The sequence below is a fragment of the Terrapene carolina genome, unplaced genomic scaffold (assembly GCF_002925995.2).
Source record: "Terrapene carolina triunguis isolate 2854851 unplaced genomic scaffold, T_m_triunguis-2.0 Scaffold234, whole genome shotgun sequence".
NCBI lineage: Eukaryota > Metazoa > Chordata > Testudines > Emydidae > Terrapene > Terrapene triunguis.
Genome location: NW_020664585.1, coordinates 3905488 through 3932872, shown reverse-complemented (window position 1 = coordinate 3932872; position 27385 = coordinate 3905488). Strand labels below are relative to the sequence as shown.

Genomic DNA, 27385 nt, shown 5'->3' with positions numbered 1-27385 from the left:
GTCCATGCGCTAACCAGGTCCGACCCGGCCGCTTCCGGTCCGCTCCCTCTCCCGCCCCCTGGACCCCGCGCTTCTCGGTGTCTGTGGTTCCGCCCGGCGGGCAGCAGGAAGGGCTCGGGGCATGCTGGCCGGGGAGACGGACAGGGCGGTCAGGCGGCTCCTGCGGGCCGGAGGCGCGGTCAGGTCAGGAACGGCGGGGACGGGGTGGTGGGGGGGCGGGAAGGAAACATGGGGTTGGGTAGGACGAGAGTAGGGGCGGGGCGGGTGCCAAGGGGAGAGGAGGCCCGGAGGGGAGGCCGGGGGCAGTCGGTCACAGGGGAGTGTGGGCCTGGGAGGGGGAGAGATGAGGCCCGTCCACGGAGGCAGGGGCGGTGGGGCGGAGGCCGCACCTCAGGCCAGGAGGCCGGAGCACACAGGCGACCTGCTGCGTCCTCTTCGCCCCTGACGTACGTGGCTGTTTTACTTCGGCTGAGGTGACCAAGCTCAGCCCGGGTCATTTCACGGCCTATGAACCGGGACTCGATAGTTTGAAACCCTTCCCGGGCTATGAATGCCTTCAAGATCCTTGCCCCGGGTTCACTTTCCATTGTTACACACCCGGAAAATAATTTGCCTCAGCGCTAAGGAGGGGGCTGTGTGTACAGGTGTGTACCTGGCATTATTCTGAACTGTAATGTACTGACTTGTCATCTGACGGGTTTCATTTCACCGTGCACCAGGATTTATTTCTTGTATGTTACCATGTATATAGAGAGATCCTCCCCCCCAGGGAACAGCGGGCATTGTGTCTATAATACTGCCAGCCCAAGAGCGACTGGACTGAGCTCAGCACCCCACTCAGAAGGACCATATGTTAGCACAGGGATCAGCAACCTTTCAGAAGTGGTGTGCCGAGTCTTCATTTATTCACTCTAATGTAAGGTTTCGTGTGCCCGTCATACATTTTAACGTTTTTAGGAGGTCTCTCTCTAGAAGTCTATAATATATAACTAAACTATTGTTGTATGTAAAGTAAATAAGGTTTTTAAAATGTTTAAGAAGCTTCATTTAAAATTAAATTAAAATGCAGAGCCCCCCCCCCCCGGACCGGTGGCCAGGACCCAGGCAGTGTGAGTGCCACTGAAAATCAGCTCGCGTGCCGCCTTTGGCACGTCTGCCATAGGTTGCCTACCCCTGTGTTAGCGGCTTGTGCTGGAGGCTAGTCCTATGATTTGCAAACTTTGGATCCTTTGTTTACATGAGAGATGTATTGATGGTGTAACAATTACCAAAGACATGATTGGGGATAAAAACACACAAAAATAGGATTGTACCGGACAGAAATATCAGTGTTCTGTGTATTACAGTGTCCTTGCCTATCATTCCTATATAATGTGTTAATGTTGTTACTGGTTTTCCAGTAGAAAACAGCAAGCAGACTTTTCCCCTTACTTTTTTAGGCATAAAGTAATGAAGAACTGGGGTGTTGTTGGTGGAATTGCTGCTGCTGTGGCAGCAGGCATCTATGTTCTCTGGGGTCCCATCACTGAAAGAAAGAAACGCAGGAAAGGTGGGGAAAGTTCTAAATTGACCAAAATTATCCATATCCAGTAGCAGAAAAATGTGTGCTAATGATGAATAAATTCTCATAATGTTCTCTAGAAAGGATATGAGAATAGTAAAATTTCCATTTTATTGTGGGTTTGAATTTCTTTTGAGCTAAGACTTTGGATGTTAGAAATGTTTCCACTCTTCTTTTAATTGTTAGATTTTGTAAAACCTTTTGTTATATAGCAAAATATAAATTTTGGTCAGTGAATCATGTTGCCTCCTATCTGAATTAGTCTGTATCAATAAAAGATTTTTATTTCTTATGTAGATTTGATCTTTATATATACTAGTTATGTTAGTTTAAAATTTTAAAAAGTATGATAATATATATTAGGCATGCTTTGTATGTGTTTTGTAATATGTTTGTATTACCTACGGAAATTCAATAAAACTTAAACAAATACACAAAATAAACACCTTCTGATTGAACATAAGCACAGGATAAGTGAATGTCTTCTGCTTTGGAAAGTAAATATTCATACTAAAAATAGCTAGAGTAAAGAAATATATTACACAAATCTTTGAAAACTGGAGAGCATCCCTAGTACAATACTAATCTCAGGGAAGGAGATCTCACTAAATTGAGACCAGGTGTGCAAAGGCACATACTTTAGGCCCCCATCCTGGAAACGCTTTTGAATGTGTTTTACTTCACACATCTGAATAGACTTATACAAGCTATTCGGATGTGTAAAAATTAAGCACATATGTAAATGTTAGGATTATTATTATTATTTATTATTACTACTTATTATATGTATTATTGTAGTACCTAGGAGTTGCAGTCATGAGGCAGGACCCCAGAATCAGGGCCTTCGACCTTGCAGATAGTATTACAAGTCACAAATTGAAAATTAAATACATTACAGTTGTTAATTCCAGTTTATATGGTAATGTGCAGATAATCCTACAGTAATCCGTGCTTGATAGTGTTAAAGTATAGCTTTCTGAAATTCAGTCAAGAACATTTTTCAGAGGAAGTTTACATTTTTTTTTACAATGGCATGATTCTTAGAGACCATAACACTATTGCATGTTTGAGTGTCTTCTGATTTCTTAAATAACAGTTGTAAACACCAAATAAAAGATAGAAGCTCGAAATCCAAATCACATGCATCATATCACTTTCAGTAAAAAAAACGGTCCTAGGCTCTAGAATGTAAATTGTTAATGCATATTTCTAGGGCTTGTGCCTGGCCTTCTCAACTTAGGAAACACCTGTTTCATGAACTCTTTGCTGCAAGGCTTATCTGCTTGTCCGTCTTTCATCAAGTGGCTGGAGGAGTTTACAGCCCAATACAAGACAGCCCAGAATGAATCATCGGAGCACCAATATTTGTCCCTTACTTTGCTGTGCCTTCTGAAAGGTATCATGTTGTTAAGCCTTTAAGGGGTTAGGCTACATTAACAAGAAAATAATTAATAAAACCTAGTATGTTACTGTTTTTAAGGAATTAATTTGCCCGGTGCTTAGTATAAATGAGAAAGTTAAGAAATCTTTTATTTTTAATATCACAAAGATGTCTCACAACTGTTGTCACACTCAGAATTCAATCAGAAATTTCATTTACTATAATTTAATGTGGAAATTTCTCAAATAAATGCATGAGAGAGCATATGTGATGTTAGTTAAAAAGAGCAGAAAACTAAATTTCTTATTACGTTAATGAAGATTGGGGGATCTAATAGGTAAACTTAATTAGCTGACTTGATGATGTTCTCTATGTACAAAGAAATGACTGTATCTTGGGTCCATTAACTCTGTTGAAAGCTGAAGTTTTTTTATTTGCCCAGGTTTTCATTACTATTGAGTCAATGCAGCACCCTCAGGTTATTAGTGTCCTTCCTAAGCCCCACCAAGGAATCTCTCAAACCTCTACTGCTGAAGGAAGGATTAGCTCCACGATAAGTAATATTTAGTTTACATTCATTTTCCACGTCCCCTCTACTCTCCTCTTTCCTTGAAAAAGGATTTTTCCATTCAAAGTTGTTGTAAAGTTGAATGAGGTGCCAGGGTCTTGCCCCTTTCCCTGCCCCCACCTGCATTGTTGTTATGGAAGCTGAAGGAGAGATCAGAGGGCGAGGTTTTAAAATAAATATAATTGCAGAACAAGGCTTTACAAACATGTACAGTTGTTGAGGAAGGGGGAAAAAAGGCATTCTGCAAATAGTTCCCCTCAGACATAACTAAGAAATAACTGCGCAGCTGTGGATCAGTGGGTTTAAAACGTCCCTGCGCCCAGACTGGCTGGGCCAGCTTGTACTTAAGCATGTGTTAACAAGTCATTCCGCTGTTGTAAGCGAAAAGAAATTAGGCCCACTATATCCAGGTTTTGTGATCTAACCAATCTTAGTGGCTCCATTTATCATTTTGAATTTAATACCTCCAGCTTTATCCTGCCAAGAGGTCACAGAAGATGATGTCCTGGATGCAAGCTGTTTGTTAGAAGTGTTAAGGCTGTACAGGTGGCAGATCTCGTCATTTGAAGAGCAGGTGATTACAAAATTCGAACTAGATTATAGTATATGTTTGAGCTTGGATACTGTGACGATAGGTGCCTTATGTAATATAAGGTATTTATAGATCTGAGTATCAAATCTGAATCCTCTTCAGCATGGTGAAAAGTTATCTTTAGTAACTAAAAGAAAGCAGCAATGTGATAAATACATGACATCTTCAGTTTGTTTTAGAGACGCCTGATTCAGACTCTAATGCCTTTCAACTGTCAGCGTTTGGTATGACGCTGCCAGGAGTGACAAGGTCCCAGGGGGTAAAATCCTAGTCCCATTAAAGTCATTGCAAGTTTTGCCATTGACCTTAACAGGACCATGATAAAATGCCCTGGTTTCTGTTTCTCAGGAAGTTCCCTGTGTTTTCGTAAGGCTCCCAGATTTAGTTACACATAACCGATGGGGCTTCTAGATCTTGTACACAGCACAAAAGTGTACAAGCGCAAGCTGTGCAGACAAACCCAACACAGTAGATTCTGCTTAGTAGCAATATAGGTATTGACAACTTCCTGTTAATAGCAGCATTTTGCCAGGAACCAATCCCATCACATTGACTTTAATGTTAACGGGATGCAGATATTGGCAACGGCATGCTGCTTAGTAACACCATTTCTTTGATTCTTGGAAGAAAGGCCCCAGCTGTCGGCAGGTTTGTGAGGATGCAGCCAGGGAAGGAAGTGCTGGGGAGTGCCTACCCTGGCCGCAGCCCTACAAACCTGCCTGCAGCTGGTGCTCAGCCCATCCCAGTGCTTCCTTCTGGGGTTGCAGGCTCACAAACCTGCTGCCGCACAGGGATGGCACAGGAGGTAAGAGGCTGTGGACAGGGCAGTAGTGGGGAAGGGGGCTGCAGCCCACATGCCAGAGCTGCATGGCACTTCTCCCTGCACTCTCCAGGCTGTACCCTGCTGAGGGGCTGCACCCAGGGAAGGAAGTGTTGGCACATGCTAAGCTCTGACCCCCCGAGAGCACAGGGAGGCGTATGATGCAGTCCCGTGAGCCCCCAGCTCCCAATAGAAACTCCATCATCCTGCTGTTTGCAGGGGTGCAGCCAGGGAAGGCATATCCCAGCACTTCCTTTCCTCGCTGCAGCCTCACAAACATGCCTTCTCCTTGTTAGCAACTGCTGGATAAGGGCAACTTTTTCATGGCAACTGAGGAGAATAAGCAGAATCTATTGTATTTGAAAAATGTTTTCTGCTCCTAAGTGTGTGAAGTTTGGGGTCAGTAAATTGGTTCAGTTGTCTCTTCTATAAACATGGCTGTATATTTTATACTTCATATCCAAAACAAATGACGTAAGGGTTCAGTTCTGCTCTCATTGAAGTCAGTCAATTTCACCATTCATCTCAGTGGAAAGCAGGCTTTGGGGTCATTATTGTGAGTATATTTTGTGTGTGTGTGTGTACTCCTCAGTATTCTTTCAGTGTTATACGCCACAAATACATTTAAAAAAAATGTTGTACATTGTTGTGGGCTTAGCTTTGCAGAAAAGATTGTTGGCAAAATTGTAGCACAAGCATAGGGATATAGGACTGGAAGGGACCTCGTGGATCATCAAGTCCAGTCCCCTGCAATTGCAGGGAACCCCATCTTATAATCCTATTTATAAATTTATCAAGCTCCATCTTAAAATGAGTAAGATAGTTTGCTCCCAGTACTCGTATTGGGAGGCTGTTCCAGAACCTCACTCCTCTAATGGCACCTTAGCGACTAATAAATTTATTTGGGCATAAGCTTTCGTGGGCTAAACCCCACTTCATTGGATGCCCACGAAAGCTTATGCCCAAATAAATTTGTTACTCTCTAAGGTGCCACAAGTACTCCTTGTTCTTTTTGCTGATACAGACTAACATGGCTACCACTCTGAAACTACTCTAATGGTTAGAAAACCTTCTCATTTCCTGCCTGAATGTATTCACGGCCAATTTATACTCATTTGTTCTTGTGCCAACATTGTCCTTTTGCTTAAATATCTCTTCTTCCTCTCTTGTGTTTACTCTCAAATGTATTTAGAGAGAGCAATTATATCTCCTCTCAGCCTAAGTGGTTATTATTAAATTAACTGGGTCTTAAAAGTGTAATAATTTTTTTTTAATGGAAAAATGAACACCTTATTTTGCCATGACAGATTCCTATGTGCACACACACTCTTGGTATATTTGTTGATGCTGTCTTGTTTGATTCCCCTCTAAGTTGCATATCCCCCTTTAACAGGATGCTCATGAACTATTCCATGTCCTTACATCTTCGTTGGAAGATGAGCGAGATCGTCAGCCCCGGATCACACATTTGTTTGATGTGCATTCATTAGAGGTAAAACTGTATAAAAATGTTATTTCCCTTTCCTTTAAAGTGATAGAGCCTCTTTAGATACTAAATATGCAATGCTGTTCTTCCATCTTTGGATAAAAATGAATTAATAAAACTAGCAAATTGAAAAAGAAAACTTTTCAAAGCAATATAATATTTTAGGACTTTGCATTTATATTGACCCAGTCATTCAAGGAGCTGAGCGTCCTCAATGCCCATAAACATCAGTGGGAGTGGAGGGCACTCAGCATCCCATGGGATTGGGCCCACAGCACCATCCATTTGAGAATCTCAGTATACTGTATGGATGGACTATAGGAATTGCCATAATGGCCCAGACCATTGGTCCATCTAATCAGGTATCTAACAGTTGTCAATACACCAAGTGCTTCAGAGGGAGATACAAGAAACTATATAATGGACAATTATGGAATAAACTCCTAAGCTGCCACAATTAGCAGTTGACTTATTCTCTGAAACATGAAAGTTTAAATCTCTTATACATTTTTATTCTATCTAATATAACTGGATGTTCTGTCTATTAAGCTTTTATCAATTGTAAGCTCTCAGTATCTTGTTGCTACAAGTTCCAGCGTTCATGGTGCGTTATATAAAAAACACGGCTTTTATCTATTTTAAATTCATTGCTTTTTAGTTTCATTGGTTGTCCCTATATATTAATTTTTTTAAAGGTACAATTTTTAGACTAAAATGAGAGCATATTTAAGATTTTGTATTTTGTAAGGTGAGCTTTAATACAATCTTTTTCCCTCCTGTGTAGCAGCCAGAAATAACCCAAAAGCAAATAAGCTGCAGGACAAGAGGTAACATTTTCTCCCTTGAAAAAATGTGAAATGTGCATATTTACTTATAGACATGGCAACAGTAGTTGTTTTACTTACTGAAATAATATTACTATTATTTCATCTGTTTCTAGTGACCAGGAATGCATCTTTAAATGTCTCCAAAGACAATGTTAATTAAAGATTTGTAAACAGAAAGTGAAGTGTTCTTAAAAAACCTGGATTTTAACAGCTGTAAAAAAACAACAACCCCAAAGAAATAAAAAATCCAGGCATTATAATGATCATGATGAAAGTGGAAGTACTAAATATTAAAGACAGTTACAACTTCGTATTTTAGGGTCACTTCACCCCATGTTGAGTCACTGGAAGTCTCAACATCCTTTTCATGGAAGGCTGACCAGTAACATGCTTTGCAAACACTGCAAACACCAGGTACAAGAATTTGTGTGTTTGAGATTAATTATAAACAAATAAAAAAGGAAAGCTTAATCAAAGGGGATTCTTTAATGACAAGAACCATCTTTTGTTTTATTTTGTGCAATCCTGAAAATTTGCAGGATTGGGGCCTTATATTGTAAGCAAACCAGGGCAAGAACTTTGTTTTCATATTTGTCTGTAAAGTGCCTAGGACAGCATTGGTGCTGTACAAATATATAATAATAATAATGAAAAATACAAAATTGTGACCATGCTTTGTTTTATAAGTGTGGTGATTGTAACTTAAATATTGCTTTTAGTATTTGACTTTCACTTGCAGACACATTCGTGTTATAAGAGAAATCCGGTAGCACAGGTAGCATTTTAAGACTTGGTCATTCAGTCTTCAAACAGCCAATGTTCCTGTTAATTCTTGTGCAGTAAATGTGGGATTGGGCCAGGAGTGTTGACTTCTGTGCTGGACAGAGGAAACAGTATCTAATGCTTACAGAATATCTTCTGCTGCCATGGAAAAATTCTACTCAAATATTTACAGAACAATTTCCAAAACTCTTTTCTTTGCAGAAAAAAATAAACCTGCCCTCCAGTAAACTAACCAGAAGATGTTTTTACCAGATCTTTGAATTCTTTGTAACTAATTTTGCTGTATTTAGAACTACAAATCCAGATCAGATTATATCTAGTTAGAGTCCAGTCCTGTTAGGTGTTAGTACCCTTAACTACCACGTAGGACCATAGGAGTAGAGAGTGCTCGGGCCTGTTTTCATTAGGCTGAAGGTGGACTGTAACCCTGTGGACATGTGAAATGTTTTCTTTCAGAGTCCTGTGAGGTGTGATACATTTGACAGTCTTTCGCTGAGTATTCCAGCAGCCATGTGGGTATGTGCTTTCTGCTGAAGCATGATCCATTCTGTACTACATGCTGCCTTATGGTCAAAGCTGTATTCTAGACTCGAGTCCTATGCCTGAATTTAAAATGATGGGGTAAAATTGTAAATCAGTCATTTAGAATTAATTTTATTACATTTTATTAATTTTTGTTGTTGTTTTAGTAGATTTTCCTGATTCAGTATCTTACTCTGAACATAGTGGGGCAAATTTCTAGCTTAGCTAACCAAGTGTAACTTCATTGATATCAGTGGAGTTGTCTGCCTACACCAGTAATAAATTTGGCCCTGTCTGCATATCTAGAGATACCAAAGTGCAACCCGAGGGCTGTGTGTTTCCTGCAAAGTCCTAGTATGTGCTTCTGCTTGCTTTCTCCCTATGATTAGAGTGAGGACAAAGGTGCCAAATTATAGACTTTTAGAGCTGGTGATTTCAATAAAGAAGCCATTTCTGTTAATCTCTAAAGCCGCGTTTCTCAACCTTTTTGATACAAGGGACCAGCTTGCTGCCTTCCTAAACTGTGTCAGGTAGACCTCAGGGACCAGTGCCGGTCCACGTAGCGGTTGTCGAGAAACACTGCTCTAAAGGAGATACAAGTCCGGACAAATATTATGGTTGTTTGCAAAGTTATTATTAGATTACAAATAGTCCACCTGTATGCAAAATTTGTGTGGTCCTTAGTATTGCAAAGTTTGGGCCCCTCATATACTGTGTGCTGTTAGTTTGTGTCTCCAGACAAGGGGTCTAACTGTTATCCCCTTCGTGTGTTCATGGAACAGCCATTTGCATTCATAGTTTTATGCCAATGCCTAGGGGAGAACAGAACCAGGCTTTTGACACTTTTTCTGTGCTAGTTTCCTATTTTTATACCCAAGCTGAAGATGACCCCAGCCCACCAGCAGTATAGATTTTGCCATCGAAAAGATGGCTAAAAATAGCAAGAAAGCAACTAATGCATGAGACGTAAAATACAGCCAGAAAGCCACATTCCTGCTGGGCAAGGGGTCAGGCTGCAGAAGGTGTTTCATGGGGCACTGTGTAATTGTGGAGGGAAGTATTGTAAGAGGGCCAGGGATCCATTGGTTCAAAACCTCACTAAGAAGGTGACACAGGAAGTGTAATGGAACAAATTACCGAGGGAGGTAATGGAATCTCTGTCACTTGAGGTTTTTAAGAACAGATTAGACAAACCTGTCAGGGATGGTCTAGATCAGTGTTTCCCAAACTTGGGACGCCGCTTGTGTAGGGAAAGCCCCTGTTTACTGCTGTTAGACTGTTTACCTGCCACGTCTGCAGGTCCGGCCGATCGCGGCTCCCACTGGCCGCGGTTCGCTGCTGCAGGCCAATGGGAGCTGCTGGAAGCGGTGCGGGCCGAGGGACGTACTGGCCGTTGCCTCCAGCAGCTCCCATTGGCCTGGAGCAGCGAATCGCGGCCAGTGGGAGCCACGATCGGCTGGACCTGTGGACGTGGCAAGTAAACAAACCGGCCAGGCCCACCAGGGGCTTTCCCTATACAAGTGGTGTCCCAGGTTTGGGAAACACTGGTCTAGGTAATACTTAGTCCTGCCTTAGTGCAGGGGACTGGACTAAATGACCTCTTGAGGTCCCTTCCAGTGTTATGATCCTATGGCTACTACTCCTGCACATAGACTATAACAGCTCCCAAGGATGAACTGGGTGGAAGGAGGAGGCTTCCATTCCCCCACCAACCTTGTGTATGTTCTCTGCTCAAAGCCCTTCTACTCTCGCTTTGTGGAGGAGCCAGGATTTAGCTCAGAATGTATTAATTCCTATTAAATAGATGACTAAAATCCTTTAACAGAATTTAATTGTGTGCATCATAAAATCAGTGCAAAGTTGTTTTTTCTCACACTCAGGGTCGTCCTATGACACTGGACCACTGCCTCCACCATTTCATCTCTTCTGAATCAGTAAAGGATGTTGTATGTGACAATTGCACTAAAGTATGTAATTTTAATTTATATACTCTTCCAGCTCAGTTTCTAGATCAAGTGACTCAGAGTCAGGACTCCTAGGTTCTACTCCTTGCACTGCTGCTGACTTGCTGAACCCTCGGTTTCCTCACCTCTAAAGTGAGGATACTACCTCACAGGGTATTAGGAGTCTTAAATTATGAGTAGTTTGTAAAGCACTTTACAGATCCTGGAATACTCAGTGATTGCCAAGTATTAAATCTTATAATATCCTGGTGGGTTGTTTTTTTCTGATCTTTAAACACTGTTTTACAACTACACCTCTACCCCGATAGAACACTGTCCTCGGGAGCCAAAAAATCTTACCGTGTTATAGGTGAAACTTATATTGAACTTGCTTTGATCCACCGGAGTGCACAGCCCTGCGCCCCCAGAGCACTGCTTTCCCGCGTTATATCCGAATTCATGTTATATCGGGTCGCGTTATATCGGGGTAGAGTTGTACTTGTAACTTGACTGTAGTACAGGGAGCAAGAGTAACGTGACTAAGATTAGACAGAGAATGTCTAAAGGTTAGACTTGAATCCAGAACTTTTGTGTTCATGGGCACTTTCTAGAAATGTTTCTATTTAGTTTCACTTCTTAATTCTCATGCACTGGTATAGTTCTGCACTTCTGAGGTTACAAACAGCTGGGAAATGGTTAAATCTAAAGAAACTGTTTAAACCTGCGAATAGCCCTAGATAAGAAACTACTATTTTTTGGCATATGCACACCCCTAGTATTGGTTTGTGTAATTTAATATTATGGATAATTGAATGGCTATAATTATGTTTCCTTTGATTTCAGATTCAGGCAGAAGGAACACTGAATGGGCAAACCACAGAAAACCAGAGAACAACGTTTGTTAAACAATTAAAGCTAGGGAAGGTGAGACAAATTGATTTGGCAAATTTATTTTTAAAGCCTCTACAGTAGTGTCTTCTAAAACAATCCAGTGACTTATCTCTTCAGTCTGTTATTTTGATACCCACTTCTTGGCACTGAGCTTGGAGACCATTCGTATTCTATTTTGTACTTAAATGTGAGCTCATTTGGCAGTTTTGTATGCCATAACACCTTGACTCAGCAAAGCATTTAAGCCTATGCTTAACGTTAAACACATGAATAATCTCACCTTAATTCTACAGTGTGTGTAAACATATGTATTGCTGAGTTGTGGCTTATATGTCCCTTGAGATTCAGCAATAAAAATATGTGATTCTGTATTTCAGTGGTGAATTAAGTAATTCCTATATATATTTTGTTAAACACTTTGCCATCCCTAAGCAATTGCATGTTCTTAAAATAAATAAATAAGCCCCATTCTGAATGCAGGTGATTGGGTGGGTGAACATGGTAATAAATGGCTGAAACAACTTAGATTGTTCTGTGTTTGTGCAGCACACAGCACAATTGGGTCCGGTTCTGTGACTAGAGCTCCTTAAGGTGCCACCAGACTCCTTGTTGTTTTTCTAGGCACGACAGTTATACTAATACTAATAACTTAATTGAAAGAGACATTAAAACCTTGTGCTGCATTTTGGGTGTAAAACAATGTAACTGTTTGACTCCGGTTTCCATGGTGCTTGCTGGATTCACTCTGACCAGTCACAAAAACATTGCACATGGAAACTTCGCTCTGGTTACAGTATAGTAGCACTAACTGCAAGGGACCCGGATCCTCTGTCCCCAAGGGATTATATTGATCAGAATCTTTGGTCTGCGCTGGACAAGTTTAAAAAGATTTCAGATGAGTCTTTTAGAAACATGCATGTGTTTTTATTGACTTTTCCCACCTGTGGCAAACCCTGTTAATTTTGTCCATCTACCTAATAAATTATGGTAGTGTTATTAGAAACCTCTCTTCTGACTGTCAGGCTTTATACTTTGTATTTTAGGCCTGGTCTACACTGGGGGGGGGAGGGAGGAGTCGATGTAAGATACGCAACTTCAGCTACGGGAATAGCGTAGCTGAAGTCGACGTATCTTATTTCAACTTACCTCCTGTCCTCACGGCGCGGGATCGACGGCCGCGGCTCCCCCGTCGACTCTGCTACCGCCGCTCGCCCTGGTGGAGTTCCGGAGTCGACGGGAGCACGTTTGGGGATCGATATATCGCATCTAGACGAGATGCGATATATCGATCCCCGATAGATCCATCACTACCCGATCCGGCGGATAGTCTGGACGTACCCATAGGTATTACTTCTAATGTGGATATAGTAGCAGATGAGAAGCCAGTTTAGTAATCCACTTCCCCATTCACTCTCTTGGACTTTAATTCTAGTTCCAAGAATATACTTTTAAATCAAGCAGTCGTTTCTTCCTATTTTTAATATGTCTGTTGACGTATTTCTGTGGAATGTGCTTGAAGCTCCCTCAGTGTCTGTGTATCCATCTGCAAAGGCTGAGCTGGTCAGACCAAGGCATGCCTCTGAAACGTCATGAACATGTGCAGTTCAATGAGTTCCTGATCATGGACATCTACAAATACCACCTCCCTGTCCATAAATCAAGCCAGCATGATCTAAACCAGAAAGGCAAACCATGGATGTCGTCAGAAACGAAGGATGGGTCAGCAGGAAAAGCCTCAGGTATTTGATCTGAAAATAAAAAATATCAGGTAGTTTGTCAGTGTATAAGAAAAAATATATTTATTTTGAATTATACTAAAACCTAGAAAGATCCCGTTTCCCAGCAGGCTTTGGCCCCTTGACATCTATTTAAAATACAGTTCTTACAAATTTACTGTTCACTCCCATTCCAAAATACTTGGCGCATAGGTGGGCTGTGGAGAACTGGGCTGCTTTAGCCCCAAAGGATGGGTGAGTTCCGAAGTCGATAGGCCCCCACAGAGAATGTCTCGTTAGTAGACCACCACTTTTAAACCAAGGGAGCTCCAACTATGGCTGTATTGCAGGGGGAGTGCAGACCCTGGAGCGCTCATGTAATGTGGTCACAAGCAGACCCTGTGTCAGAACTAATGTTGAAATTGCAGGGCAGTTCGAGGTGTAAATTATACAGTGTTTAACGAAAAGGGCCTGATCCTACAAACCCTTATTTATGTGAGGAATCCCATTGCGTTCAGGGGGCCTATTCACATAGGAAAGAGTTTATAGGCTCATGTGTCAAAAACTGTACATTAGGGAAAATGGCCCTGGATCCAGTCAGCCTTCAGTGTGCAGGGTGCCCATTAAAGTCAGAATTCAGCTCTAAAGAAGTCTTTTGTTGGCAGGAACAGCCATTGAGGAGGCGTTAGGCATGCAAACTGTGCCCTTGCTTGATAACGCCACAACTTTTTGCTTAAAGAAATAAACAAAATCTTCACAAACTCGAGCAAACTGTTTCCAGTCTATATGGCTATATTGTATCACATCATTAGAGCTTAATTCCTTTGTTGCTGCTGGTCCCAAGTCTTCAAATAATTACTTGAATCGACGGCTAACTACTACTTCAAATAACCCAAACTGAGCAGGGCTCTTGCAGCCACATTCTACTATGAGCTGTTAACGGTGTCCTTGGATATAATGCTCCCCTTCCTCATTAGGGGATTGTGAGGTTTAATTAATTAATGTTGGTAAAGTGCTTTCAGATTCTCTAATGAAAGGTGCCATAGAGAGCACAGGACTATTATTTGTAATATGAATAGTTAAGCTGCAGATCAGTTAAATCACTGAATGTATAATTTCTCTGGCAGATCTGGAGCAGACATGTAGCACTAAATCATTCTTTATGAATGGCGCCTGCTCTCCTTCATTATTAACATCCCCGATAACTTTCCCACTTGCAGTGGTTTCAGATTGCAGGTAAGTCAGACTTTTGAAGTTATTTCATAATTTCTACCTGTGCTTAAAACTGATGTAGATTATAGTTTCCTTTATTCCATCTTTATTGTGATTCAGTAGCCACAGAATTTACCATTTATCCCAGCTACTGCAAGTGTCCTCCTCGTTAGCAAAGGATTTCTATCCCTTTCTGTTTGGGTGATTTGGCAGGTCTACTCCGCTCCCTGTGTCCACAGCTAGTAAAAGGAGTTGTGTGAATTATAAGTGAAGAGTTCAAAATCTCCTTTCTCTGGTTGTTTTTGCTCTGATGGCTGCTGCAGGAAAAAAATCAGGAGTGCAGCAAGCTTCTTACTGCAGAGCCATCAACTTATAACGGCTGCCTCTTCGCTGATATCTCCCTTTTCTTTTCTCTTGACTTTTGAGAACAAACGAGTGTTTGTCATTTCTTGTAGACTTTTTTTAAAAAATCTTGTATTTAAGGAGCCTGTTTTTCAGAGGAGCTGTGTGCTCGCTGCTCCCTGCAATTTTTGTTGGAGCAGTGGACACTTCGCTCTTGTGATGATCAGGCCTAGTACTTGTCCTGTTAAATATTTTCCCCAGAGCACTCCTAGTTTGAGAATATTCACTTTTCCCATGTGGCTGATATATAGTTCCTATAATGTCTGCCTTATCTGTAATCATGTATCTTTTCCCTGGGGTATATACTGACTTAAGATATTCCCTGCCTTTGCTCTCACCATGTGTCATGACCTGTTCCAGGAGGGGCAGCAATGGCTGTTTTATAGCCCACATGTTCGGTGAGATTCACAGCTTAGAAAAACAGGTGCATGGAGCAAGTACTTGAGAGGGCTTCCATTATTATATAGGGATGGTGTCGTGTAATTTTATGTTTTTTCTGTTAAAATCGTGTCCTGGGATAACTTTTACCATTAACACTGCTGTAGAACTTAGCATTTACATACTAAAGGAAACAGGTGGGGGGGTCTCACTGCAAAATTCAGAGCCAGTGTGCTGCACAGTATGCAGTGGCCCTCTCTAGAATACATTCCAGAAACTGTTTTCATTAATACTCAGAGCAGCAGTTCTGTTCTCCTGATTGGAGAAGAGGGAAGCATTTTGACCAGGGGTCCCCAACGCGGTGCCCGCGGGCGCCGTGGAGTCTAAGTGCGCCCGCTTACTGGCCGGCGGACGAGCATCCACCAAATGCCGCTGAGAAGCAGCGTCATCCAGAGGTGTCGCCGCCGAAAATCGGCGGCATTTCAGCGGTGACACCTCTGAATGACGCTGCTTCTCGGCGGCATTTCGGCTGCGACGCCTATTGACGTTGCCGCTTGTTGGCGGCATTTCGGCAGATGCTCGTCCGCCGCCACGGTCCTCCGTGGCTCGTCGTCTGGCGCCTGCCAGACGAAAAAGGTTGGGGACCACTGATTTTGACAATCGCAGTGAAGGTCTGGGGTGTTATGAGGGAATGTGCTGCTGTGAGAGTGCATCTCTTATGAAGGGGGTCCATGGAATGAAAAACATGCTTTAAAATGAACTAGCTACTGAAAATAAAGTGACTGGGGATTCTCCAGGTACGTGTTTGATACACAAGTGCTGCTGACCCCTTCCTTTCTCTCATTTGCCCTTCAGTTCCCCAGTGTACCTCTACCGTCTGATGGCTGTGGTAGTTCATCATGGGGACATGCATTCTGGACACTTTGTGACATATCGCCGCTCTCCGCCTTCTCCCAAGACCGCACTCTCGGTTAGTAACCAGTGGTTGTGGATTTCAGATGACACTGTGCGCAAAGCTAGTTTGCAAGAAGTGCTTTCATCTAGTGCTTACCTGCTCTTTTATGAGCGTGTTCACTCAAGAATGCAGCACAAAACTCAGGATTTCAGGGCTGAAGAATAACTTGGACCTCTGGAGAAGGATAAAACTTGAGAAAACTGCTCTTGTGAGATGTACATTGCACCTCCTGACTGTTATGCAAATAGCCCACTACATGCCCTTTGATATTCCATTCCTTCCTGGCAATGGTGCCTGGCTACTGCAGGGAGCTAGTGTTTCATACCAAAACCATGTTGCCCAAAGTTGGTCTGCTAGTGCTGGGCACTCCAGAGTGTGTCTGCATTAGAGAAGCATGTTTGCTGTTCAGATAATATTCTCTCTGCATCACAGATTTGAAACAGGGAATTTAAAACGGGGACTTCCTAGGGCCACAGCTTTTTATTCTGACCTGTATGCATGTTTTCAGATGGAGCTGCTTAGTGTCACCTTAAGATATTTCTTAGCTGGGGAGCCCTAGAAGTGATTGATGGGAAATTACTGTTATCAAAGGCAATGATTTAAAAAAATGAAGTGCCTTGAGATTATTTAAATGGTTACATTACCATTGTCTACATCTACAATCTGTGAATTACATTCTGGTAAACATCTATATCAAAGTGATATGAAGAACTATTAACTGAATCACATTTTTTGTCATAACCCCAGCTAAGCAACTAAAACAAGTTGTCTCTACCCAACATGCTTGATCCAAAAAAGCCCTTTCCTATTTGTATCTTTTTTTCCCTAATATTTCATTTCTTTGTACATCATAGAAGTACTTATGTCAATACAAACTGCAGTTTTCTGTTTCAGGGAAATACTCAAATAGTTGATCAATTAGAACTGAGACACTGATTTGTTGCTCCATATCATCATACTGTAAGAGATGTTAAGAGAGAGCAGTATCTGCTAGCAATCGCTATGGTAATGTCGTCTGTCTCTGTAAAACAATTCGATACTGTTGCTTTAGAGCATCAGGTAGACTGTGCCTCTCAGTGCTGATCTTAAAGGTGACTGATTGGTACTCTAAACTCACCTTTCCTACCTTAACGATGAACACTGCCATTCCCTATCATCCCTTCTAATGAATGCCTTCTGGTCTGCAATGGCGCTTGAACCGGTTGGGATTGTGAGCCTGGGACTTGAAGCAACATGTGTCATAGTGGGTTAGAATACACACAGTTGCATGGGCAGTGATTGGGACTTTGTCCAGTAGCCTGAACAGGTTGGTATCACTGCACTAGATATTGCTATTTTTAAAGAGTTTGATATTAACCGTATATTGCTGCTCTGTGCTCTTTGGTGTGTAAAAAAAGAGATGGGGAAAGAGGCAAGAAATCCTTTTGACTGTTTTTAAATTAATGGGGATAAAATGGACAGACGTGGGAGTTCTTTTCTATTTATGTACGTCGGGGTGAGTGTGTGTGTGAGGGAGGAAGTCTGAATGTCAGACTAGGTCTTTTCAGTGTAAAACAGTGACTGCCTTTTCAGACAATATCTACTGCCTCTCTAAAGTAGCTTTTTTTCCAAAAAGTTTTTTTAATTGTAACTTTGTACATTTTGGATCCATATCATTCAACTGCCCAATGTTGTTCATATGCATTCGGAGCTTTTTAATAGGAGACTGAAAAAAACAGCCACAAGATCATAGGCTATGAATGTATAGAACACTTAGCTGAAGTCATTCCAGAGTGTGGAATCATGATCCCTACTCAGAATAATGCTCATAACCCAGAGAAATCTGTATAAATCCATTGACCTATCCGGTCCAAAGAACCCTTGGCTTCTGTGTTAGAAGCACTTTTTTTACCTTACTAATTTTATTACTATTTAAAAACATATGTAATACCAATGAGCTTTGTGACCATTGAAATAAGATCTAAACTCAGCATGTGACCCACAAAAGCAAAAAAAGAATACCTGAGGCTGGAGCTTCTCTATTGTAGATAGATAGAAGTGAGCAATATGGGCTTTGCAAAGCAGCGCTGGTTGTCAACAGGGGCAAGAAATGCATGCAAAGCATCTGTCTACAGAAATCCTGCCAGTTGTACCTCTGACCTTCAAAACATTTCCATCTGACATTAGTGTATATGCTGCCATAGCGAGGCTCAACTGGGTCTGCTTTGAAATTTTAACTCCTTTGATTTTGTGGGAGCGTCTGCTCTTTGATAGTATTTGAACAAGTCACTTTATTATGCAGTAATGTGTGGTGTGTCAGATACTACCCACTAGGAGGACTGTAGGCTTTAGGACTCATCAGCCTCTATATGATTGTGTGAAGCCACACGCTGTTGCAAGTTGTGTGTGTGTGTGTGTAATGTTTTCTGAAAATTTCCTTTTGTATAAACCTGCTCTTCACTAGCGACATTTCTCTGTGCCAGTTTGGTGTGAGGGAAAGGCTGCTCACTGTCACACATCACTAAGCTACTTGTTTGCCATACTGCCACTGAACTGGAAGTTTCATTTGGAATCTTCAGCAAAGGGCAATAGGAATGAGTGTTGGGCAGAATCTCTTCCTAGCTTCATTGCAAGAAAGGAACAGGAGTTCTTTTCTTAGCACTGGTTGTGGAGAAGTGTCAGCATCTTGGTCGTGATGCTGAGAAGTGCTGAGCACCCACAACTTACATTGGTTTCAGAGACTTGCAGATGGTTGGCACCCCTCACGATCAGACCCTGGACACAGTCTGGCCAGCTGAGCCTCATGTGCAGATACCTTCTGAAAGCAATATGTCTCTATTCAGGCGGAGGGGTACACCCAAATGGCTCAGCTTGTGGGATTGGGGGGCTAGTCTCTGTCAGCCAATATCAGCATTTTAATTTCTCAAAGGCTAGAGTTGTTGAAAAGGTGCTTATGAATGGAGTAAAGGAATGATATGAAACATTAACGATATAGAAAACTGACCTCTGCTTACTCTGGTAGAACTAAGATAACAGCTCTTTAATTGAATTATTCTTGTTTTAATGCACATGTTAATAAAAAGGTATGATGTTAGAGTCCAAACCACTGCACTTCATTTCCAACACTGCTGTCTTTGAACTGCCTATTTCCTTATGGGAATTTTTATACCTGTCCTGTTCAGTAGCAATAAAAGAACCAACTTATTAGAAAAGGTATCTGGATGCATGTGGTGATGGATTGAAACAAAAAACAAGTGAGCGGCAGCAGTGATGTCTTTCCTTTTCTAATGCAATGGCCTGCAATACCGGCCATTGTGAGCTCCTGATTTTCTCTGTTCCATGGTTGAACACAAGACACTGACAAGGCTGTAGTACTCAAAGGATGAGTTTTTAGTTAGTGTAACAGATCCTCTATACACACAGTAAAATATCAAAGTGAGGGCTACACTAGCACACATGTAAAGACAACCAATCCTTGAAGTGTTTGTGTGTGTAGACCCCCTAAGCATGAGTTTGGATTCTTTTGGCCAGCATTGTATCTTGGGGACATGCCTGCAGCTACAACCTGAGGGCATATAGGGCCCAACCAGTTCCTTACTGCCCATGGCAGTGGGACAGAACCCCCATAGCATCCACATACTCTGCACACTGAGCAATGGTTGTGAGGTTAGTATAATTCATTAGTTAGTGTAGTTAATAGTTGTTTTTGTTACACCTTTTGGCAATACATCTATACGTATGCTTAGGAGCTACCACGGTACATAGCCACTGTGGCTGAGACTAAATCCTCAGGATTTAAAATTTGTCCCTCTTGTGAAGCTGTACAGCTCAATGATTGACACTCTTGAAGACTTCTGTCTCAGGTATATATCTCTGATAAAGGTTCAATCTGCCGCTCTTTTTCCAAGAGTATAACAAAGCCAGGGAAGCCTCCTAGCTCTTCCTTTTAGAATGCTCAATGAGGGCCTCTTCAGAGCCTGGGCTTAAAAATCCTGTTAAGCCTCCTCTGTCTCTTTTGAGAAGTGCCCTGTTGAGCTCCCAGGCACATTCTTTGTCCAAGAGTCAGTACCCCTCTGCTAGGGGGTATGGCAGAACAGACAAGCACTCCTCCACCCAGCCGTTGTCTGAAACGGGTAGGAAGAAGCATTGCTCCAGGGACAAGCACAGGCAAGGGTCACCCACCCCCGTACGCAGTAAGAGACACAAAACCCACCATGGTTTTGAATCAGCTCATGCCTTCAGCCAAAAGGCAGTTCACAGCCCAGATTGGGTCCTTCTGACACCTACCTCAGCACTAACTGATCATCAGGTACTAGAGATGGCACCTGAAATGCTGGTCTGCACTTTCCCAGCTACCAACTCCTCAGTATGGATAACCTGGGTGCGCATGATTCTGACACCAGAGTCCATGGTGCAGATGTTTCCAGCACAGGTTTACTTGGCTCTGAAGACATTCTCAGTCCCGAGTGATCTTATGCTAACCATGCAACGAGACTCACCCCTACTATCCTCATTGGCCAGTAGAGGTGCTTCTGTCTTGGTACCTACTTCTAATGTGACACGATACCTATAAACTCACCCGTTAAGTCTGGGTTGCAGGAGGATTCTATGACACCTAACAGGATAGCTCCCCTGCATGAGGAAGAGTATTCATTTTCTTTCTCTCCTTCACATAGTAAGGAAGATGATCTCCCCCTGCACCTCAATTTTACACTTTTGAGCATCACTGGTCTGATAGAAAGTCATGGATCACCCTAATAAGCACAGGCCCCTGGGATCTCATAGAGAACATTCATTATGGTTTCCACCCATGTGGTGTCCAACCCTGTATCATAACAGCATGCAATCTTGGCCATTTTGGGCTCCCTAGCATATGTAACCTAGGATCACCTTCTACTACTCCCTCTAGAGTTAATCTCCCTCCCCTTCAAGACAAACCCACAGCCTACAACAAGAACAGAGCAGTGAGGAAGAATAGTAGCAGGATAAGAAAGATCAATTGTTCCCAACAGAAATTTCTTCCTCCTCACCAGATGAGGCAGTCCTCCTACTCCTCCTAGCCAGCCAGATAATTCAGGGCTTTCCAAGATGCATGGTAGATACTTCAGAGATTCTAGTGGAGGTGGTACAAGAAAAGTCACACATTACTAGGCCTCCTGCACTCCTCCGTGCCTGGTAGGTTTGTCATGTACATTACTTGTTAGAACCAGCTAAGGAGTTATGACAGATCCTAGCATCAGTGGCATCCACTTCCAAAAGAGCTGACAAGTGCTATCAGGTACCCTCTGAGATTAGAATATGTTTACAATCCCCCCCTCTCCCCCCCGATCACTAATGATGGTGGCGGCGATAGATGAAAGATCTAAGCAACAGGGGCAGCCAAAGACACAGTGTAGGAAAAAGACTCCTACAAAGCTTGACTTATTCAGCAGGAAGGTCTAACTCCTCAGCTCGTCTCCAGATGCACATTTCCAGTTATCAGGCACCGCTCTCAAAGTGCCTCAAGTCATAGCGAAGCTTCCACAGCACAGTCCCCTACTGTCTGAGGGGTAGTTAATGGGCCAAACCTCTCTTCAGGCAGCTCTAGACCTATCTAATATGGCAGGATATTCAATGACTACTGCCACTGATGTGCAGGGCTTCATGATGATTAGTCCTATACTGCCTGGATTCTGTACTGGTGAAGGAACTGAGGAAGGCCTGCTTAGCCCCTTATGCCCTCAAGTGGTGGGTGGGTGAGGTTATCTATGGAGTAGGTGCAATCCCAGTGGACACTGCTGACCAAAAGAATTCAATCTCAGGCACATACGCAACAACAGTGGAATCCATCTGGGCAATACATCTCCAAGAACCATAGTTACTGTAAGATAAGTAACAGTTCTTATTGCTTTGTTGGTATATATCTTCAGAAGCTCCAGAACTGTGTAGTCCTGTTTCCAAACCTGCACCAGTTACAATCACATTGTAAATGATGAAGGGGAAGTTTGTCATTTAAACAATTAGCATTCCCTTCTCGTAGAAGAATCTTGTTTTATTTAAAAAATATACATGACTCATTTGTAGAGCAGTCATGCGCTCCCATACATTTCAGACTTACTGAATTATTAGATTCTATGGTACGTTAGTATTTAGTAGAGACTTAAAAACAAAAAACAAGGCATACTCACTGATAGGACTACCACCGACTTAAAAATAAACCTCCCTTCTGAACCAAGGAGAACAGCAGTAGAAAAATATACCATCAGGCTACAATAGCGCTTGGCTGTAGGAAAATTATCTTGACATCCAAGATCAAATGGTTGCCGTATTTGTATCTAAACAACTGCACGTTATTCCCCGTTTGCTTTCCTCATTTAAATACACTCATGTGACAAAGCTTGCCCCACAGCAAGGTTCCTATCTCTTGCTATATATGCAAAGGAAAAGGCAGTGTTTGAAAGAGAAATTGACTTAGGACATGGAAAGAAAGTTCTCATTTTCAGAGGTAAAAGGAGCTGTTAAAGCTAGACGTTAGGTTGTTAAAGAACTTCATTTTTTGGGTAAAGCCATCACTTTCCGAAATGTCAGGTTGATTCTTGGGGCTAGCACCTTCTTGCGGGTGGGCAGGCTGTGATACCAGTACACATTGGTGGGGTAGTTCATCATTAGTAAACTGCCATGGGCCAGCTGCAGCTTGACTGGCTCAATGTGGCATGAGGCATTTTTCCCTCGGGAAGCACCGTGCCTGAAGAAAAAGTCCCTGCAGGCTCCAAAGGACACTGATGCGATGGGACTCCGTGGAACCAATTCTCTCTCATCATCTCGATGTTCACCTATGTGATCACAGCCATCTTTATATCTGTGAGGGGGAGGATTAAATTAGTTCTTCCATCAACTGTACAAGCACATGCCAAGACACTGCTTTACTGCGGCATATTTATTTTTTATACACATACAGAGACTATTACTGGAAATCAAATCTTAATTTAGTCACAAATGAGTCTAGCATTCTCACCCTCGTGGATGATTTTCTACCACACAAAACTGACACACACACTTGCGAGTTGGTTATCTGGATGAGAAAAGACGGAGGGGCTCGCTTGAAATTTAACCGCCTTAGCCTCATAGACAAATCTGCATTTTATGCAGGGCTTGAATGGAAGAGAGTTTCCTGTGACTTCGTTATACTTCTGCAGAACACATTGAAAATGTGCCACACAGTGTGTTCCAGACTAACGCGCATCTTGGGGAGAGGTTCGTCCCTAACTTCTCTCTCTCTCCTCCTCCTCAAAAATGACCCAGTTCAAACACCAATTCTGTGCTTGGTTTGCAATCACTGGGATGCCACTCAGCTGAGCCTACTCCTTGTCTCAACAGGTGTGCAAGGATCATAGGATTGGGTCCCTGGTGTTTAATCATTCAGCAGTAACAGAACTATCTCCATTTAGATAATGTTTTCACCCCTCAGCCAAAACTACAATGAGAGGCACTAAAGAAAGAGCTTAGCTTTTTGAATGCTTTCCAGTACTCTATTAGCTAGTTAACACTACATTGGAAGTTGCGTATCCACAAATCCCTTTTCAAGAGTAAAATGAAGTGGCGAATAACTGCTTAATGATACCGGACTAGTAAAATGTCCTACAATCAAACTGTCGTTTGAACAGAGATGCTTACTGCCATCAGAAATCAAATGTTACCTGTTAATAAGAACAAAATTAAAAGTGTGTCCAGTGGCCAGGGTGATGCGCTCTCGGATACGGTTGAGAACTGGAATCCATAGCTTAGGAGAAAAGGTAACACCTGAGTAAGTGTATGTTAACTCAGGATCTCCATATGTCACCTGCTTCCTTGGGATGTTGTGCCATTTGCCAAACACTTGCACTTTGGTAAGATCACCTGTTTGAATAAGAGTTTGGGAAAGTCAAGACCGATTTGCCCTCCTTTTAGACAGCTAAGTAGCAGTGTGTTTTTTTTTTTTTAAAGTTTAGAGTTAGGTCAAGTGCAATTATCAATCATTCCCACTGCAGAGCAGAGTATAACATATTCCCTGCTATGCAGCCGCTCTGAGTGTGACTTAGAATGACAATGCCACTAAATGGTGCTGCACATCTTAGCTTAAAAACCTGTCCATTTGAAAAGGGTTGCTGTCCAAAAACAATGACAGGAAGCTGACTGACACTAGAGATCTACATGTATGAGACTCCTCATGAGGGATGGAAATAGCACCGTGCTCTGGGCTTCTCCCACGTCACTCCCTGTTGTTGAATGGGAGGGGATAACTGTAAAATAACAGCCAATGGGAATCCACTTAGAAGTAAGAGTCTGAGTGTGCAGACTGTATGTAGGATTAGGCCTTCTGCGTAAAAACTTCCTCCCACCTATCCAATCCTGCACTGAAGTCATAAGGCAGAATGTGTCATGCCAATTAGAGATGGAGAGACATTAGGTCTGTTTACCTTCAAAATATTCCACTTCCTTTTCCAGCTCCTGGAAAATCTTGTCAGCCTCAGTTTTGCAGAACAGGATCTTGTAATCGCAGTTCAGACCCTCAGCCCGGATTTGCTTCCATGGAGAATGCACCAAAGACTCATCTGCACCTGGCATTTCTGACCGGGGCCTTTTCTTCTCTCCCCCATCTCTCATACAGTCCAGCCCTCCTCCCTTCATCTCTAAGGGTTCTTGTTTGTTCTTGCCTGGGGAAGGCCTTTTGATCAAGAACTTATCCATTCCTAGCTGCCCCTAAGAAACAGTCATCAGCCTGCAACGAAAAGGCCTGATGGGATTTCACTCTTGTTAGATTCTGGGCTGCGTGGAACTACAGTGACCTGGGAAATTTTAAATGCTTCGTTGAACACCTATAAAATCCTTGCTCCCAAGCAACAGAGACTTAAAACTACCTTAATATGACTCCTAACAGATGGGGGATCGCTGCACCTCTGTGGAATGGAGTACTGGCTCCAACGCACTCAGTCATTCCAGGGTCATCCTCAGAGTCTGGGCAATGCTCCTAGCGCCAGACAGATCGTTACTTAGGACTCCACTGAAACTGGCCTGGCTGTCAGCTCACTAAAGGCATCTAGGCCACAGAAACAGCTCCTACAGGCCTCATTTCCAGCAGTAATAGCTACTTCCCTCCCACCACTTCCTGTCTGAGACACCGAGCCAAATGTTCCACCCTTGCTCAGCTCTCCCACCCAAGCGGATTGTTTTGCTCTGTAAGGCTTGTAGCAAGGTCCCCTGGCACCACCTACTGGATCTTCTTAGAAGCATTTATAAATGACTAGAAACCACTATCAGCCTGATTACTGAATCCACCACATTTATATGCATCATAAGTCCTGTTTTACAGGTGACTGTGCCAAACAATGTTATTTATTTTGTATGGCTTTGAGGGCTTCATATAAGGCAAGCAATCAGGCACTCAATTAGGGCACTTTTATCCTAATGTGCATAGCTTAGTAAACACTCATTACAGCATTTAGCTCCTAATGTTCTGGCCTAGCCAATTTAAGGCTAGATTTCATGCATGTATTCCAGGATCCATGTCACATGTGTATGTTCACCCCTTTACCAACAAAATGAACAAATGAGGGATTTATCTCACATCAGTTATATTATTAATCATTTTTATTAACGTTGTGCCTGAGGGCCAATCAAGAATGGGGCCCCATAGGCAGGTGCTGTACAAACACAGAATAGTAGACAGTCGCTGTGCCAGAAACCTTACAATCTAAACAGACCAGATAGATCCAGGGTGGGGAAGGGGTAGAACACACCAGCAGAGTGAATGATGGAATGATAGCAAATGCCATGTTAGTACCACATTTAAAAAAAAATTATATTTATTTATTTTTGGTGTAGACGTATTTAGGAGGGAATTGGCAAAATGCAAAGGGAAGGGGGACAGGGTAGAGGAGGGTAAGAGGGGCATGCATAGAGTGAAACGGGTGCAAGTGCTATTCACAGTTGTACTGACAGGGCCATGGTGTTCTGGGCCCCTAGTGTCTTGGGCATAACTTAAGAGGCAGCATGGTTACAGCATAAGGAGATAGACTGGGACTCAGAAGATGTAGGGCCTGTTCTTAGCTCTGCCACTGACTTGCTGGGTGATCTTGGGTAAGTCACTTTCCTCTATTTAGAGTGTAAACTCAGAGCTGGCAGGGTCTGTATAATGATTAGCACAATAAGGCCCTAATGTGTTTAGGATACTAACTAGGTGCAGTCATATAAACAACAACGAGTAACTTTAATTGTAAACTAACAAATTTGTTAGTCTCTAAGGTGCCACAAGTACTCCTGTTCTTTTTGCGGATACAGACTAACACGGCTGCTACTCTGAAACCTTTAATTGTAATGCACACAAGTCAGTTTGTCCAGGCAATCACACCTAAATAAGTATACAAGTTCCTTTTCCAGCTGCAAGCACATGGCACCCCCATGCTCTACAATTTATTACCATCCAAGTGCTCTTATTCCCCCTCCCCCCATGAGTGGCTTTGCGATTAAAGCACTAGAGTGGGTGGCACGACTTTGGGGTCACACACCTGGTTCTGCCACTTTAACCTCTCCATGCAAGTTAGGGATAATAGCACCCCATGGGTGTTAAAGAATCACAGAGTTTTGTAATTCTTTAGGGAGCATCTCAACTTGGCCTCATCACTGCTACTTCCACTATAAACCTGCTTCCTCTTGTCATTTCCATTTAATTCTTCACTTATTTTCTGTCTTCCCTGTTGATGTTTCCAGCTTCCTCAGACAGGGTTGATAGAATGAGTTACTTAGCATTTGTAAAGAGCTCTGAGGAACTGGTTATGCAAGAGTTAAGTTATTTTATTTTGCTTGCCAAATAGCCCTTGTTCTGATCCGTCAAAACCCACCTGTGTTGCAATGCGCTGAAGCTACAGAGAGATGTGATGAACAGCCTTAAAGTGCCAATTTTTGAGTTTGTAAACAAGATCAGGGCAGGCTGGGAATGGACAAAGGCTGAATGCAAGCATAGAGGGGAGAAGTGCGCACGTTCACTCTGCTTTCTTGGGACGACAAACCTCACGAGCACAGCCAAAGCTTTCAAAGGGCAGAACTAGCTGCGCCACTTCTTGGGCAGGACATTTGGAGTTGAGGCTCATGTCCCTTCCTGGTGTCATCCCCTCGCTCTATTCAGGCCCAGCACATCCAAGGAAAGACGTATTAGTTACCGACGGTTTCTATTACAGCAGCACCCAAAGGGCTGTCAGGGTCAGGGCCTCCTGGGGCTGGGCACTCTACTGGCTGTGCAGCCCACCTCTCCCAGAGGCCCAGTAATTACCCCCCTCAGTGCTGCTTCCACCCCATCTGCCAGCAGGCCACACATCACCCGCCCCCTGCTGGAAATGGGATTAGAATGAAACTGGG

At 42.7% G+C, this 27385-nt stretch overlaps 2 protein-coding genes across 5 annotated transcripts; one reads left to right on the top strand and one right to left on the bottom strand.

Moving 5' to 3' along the window:
* The first annotated feature begins 103 nt into the window (after positions 1–103).
* On the top strand, positions 104–18136 carry USP30 (ubiquitin specific peptidase 30). 4 transcript variants are annotated; one of them, XM_026656866.2, is made up of 14 exons: positions 107–183; positions 752–916; positions 1440–1549; positions 2775–2957; positions 3981–4084; positions 6316–6414; positions 7193–7235; positions 7555–7649; positions 8475–8534; positions 10421–10507; positions 11327–11407; positions 12894–13113; positions 14217–14325; positions 15937–18136. In XM_026656866.2, coding segments are annotated over exons 2-14 (1458 nt in total). In that variant the 5' UTR covers positions 107–183; positions 752–914; the 3' UTR covers positions 16202–18136. The 4 variants fall into 4 exon arrangements, with proteins under 4 accessions (XP_026512650.1, XP_026512649.1, XP_026512651.1 ...); XM_026656865.2 differs by lacking the exon at positions 752–916 and having other exon boundaries at positions 104–183; positions 7196–7235; XM_026656864.2 differs by lacking the exon at positions 752–916 and having other exon boundaries at positions 104–183.
* Positions 18137–22041: 3905 nt separating this feature from the next.
* On the bottom strand, positions 22042–27379 carry ALKBH2 (alkB homolog 2, alpha-ketoglutarate dependent dioxygenase). The gene is made up of 4 exons (XM_024196269.1): positions 26337–27379; positions 24451–26238; positions 23692–23890; positions 22042–22853 (listed from the first exon to the last, which is right to left on the bottom strand). The coding sequence occupies exons 2-4, from the start codon at positions 24719–24721 to the stop codon at positions 22544–22546; spliced, it is 780 nt and encodes a 259-aa protein (XP_024052037.1). The 5' UTR covers positions 24722–26238; positions 26337–27379; the 3' UTR covers positions 22042–22543.
* Between the last annotated feature and the right edge of the window lie 6 nt (positions 27380–27385).

Bases quoted from the DNA above. Each gene is read 5' to 3' on its own strand.
- USP30 (XM_026656864.2), top strand. From the start codon at position 122: ATGCTGGCCGGGGAGACGGACAGGGCGGTCAGGCGGCTCCTGCGGGCC. The intron at 184-1,439 runs GTCAGGAACGGC...TTACTTTTTTAG, and splicing joins CGGGCCGGAGGCGCGGTCAG to GCATAAAGTAATGAAGAACT. The intron at 2,958-3,980 runs GTATCATGTTGT...TAATACCTCCAG, and splicing joins TTTGCTGTGCCTTCTGAAAG to CTTTATCCTGCCAAGAGGTC.
- ALKBH2 (XM_024196269.1), bottom strand. From the start codon at position 24,721: ATGGATAAGTTCTTGATCAAAAGGCCTTCCCCAGGCAAGAACAAACAA. The intron at 23,891-24,450 runs GTAAACAGACCT...TTATTCAAACAG, and splicing joins GGAAGTGGAATATTTTGAAG to GTGATCTTACCAAAGTGCAA. The intron at 22,854-23,691 runs GTAACATTTGAT...TCCCCCTCACAG, and splicing joins AATTTTGTTCTTATTAACAG to ATATAAAGATGGCTGTGATC.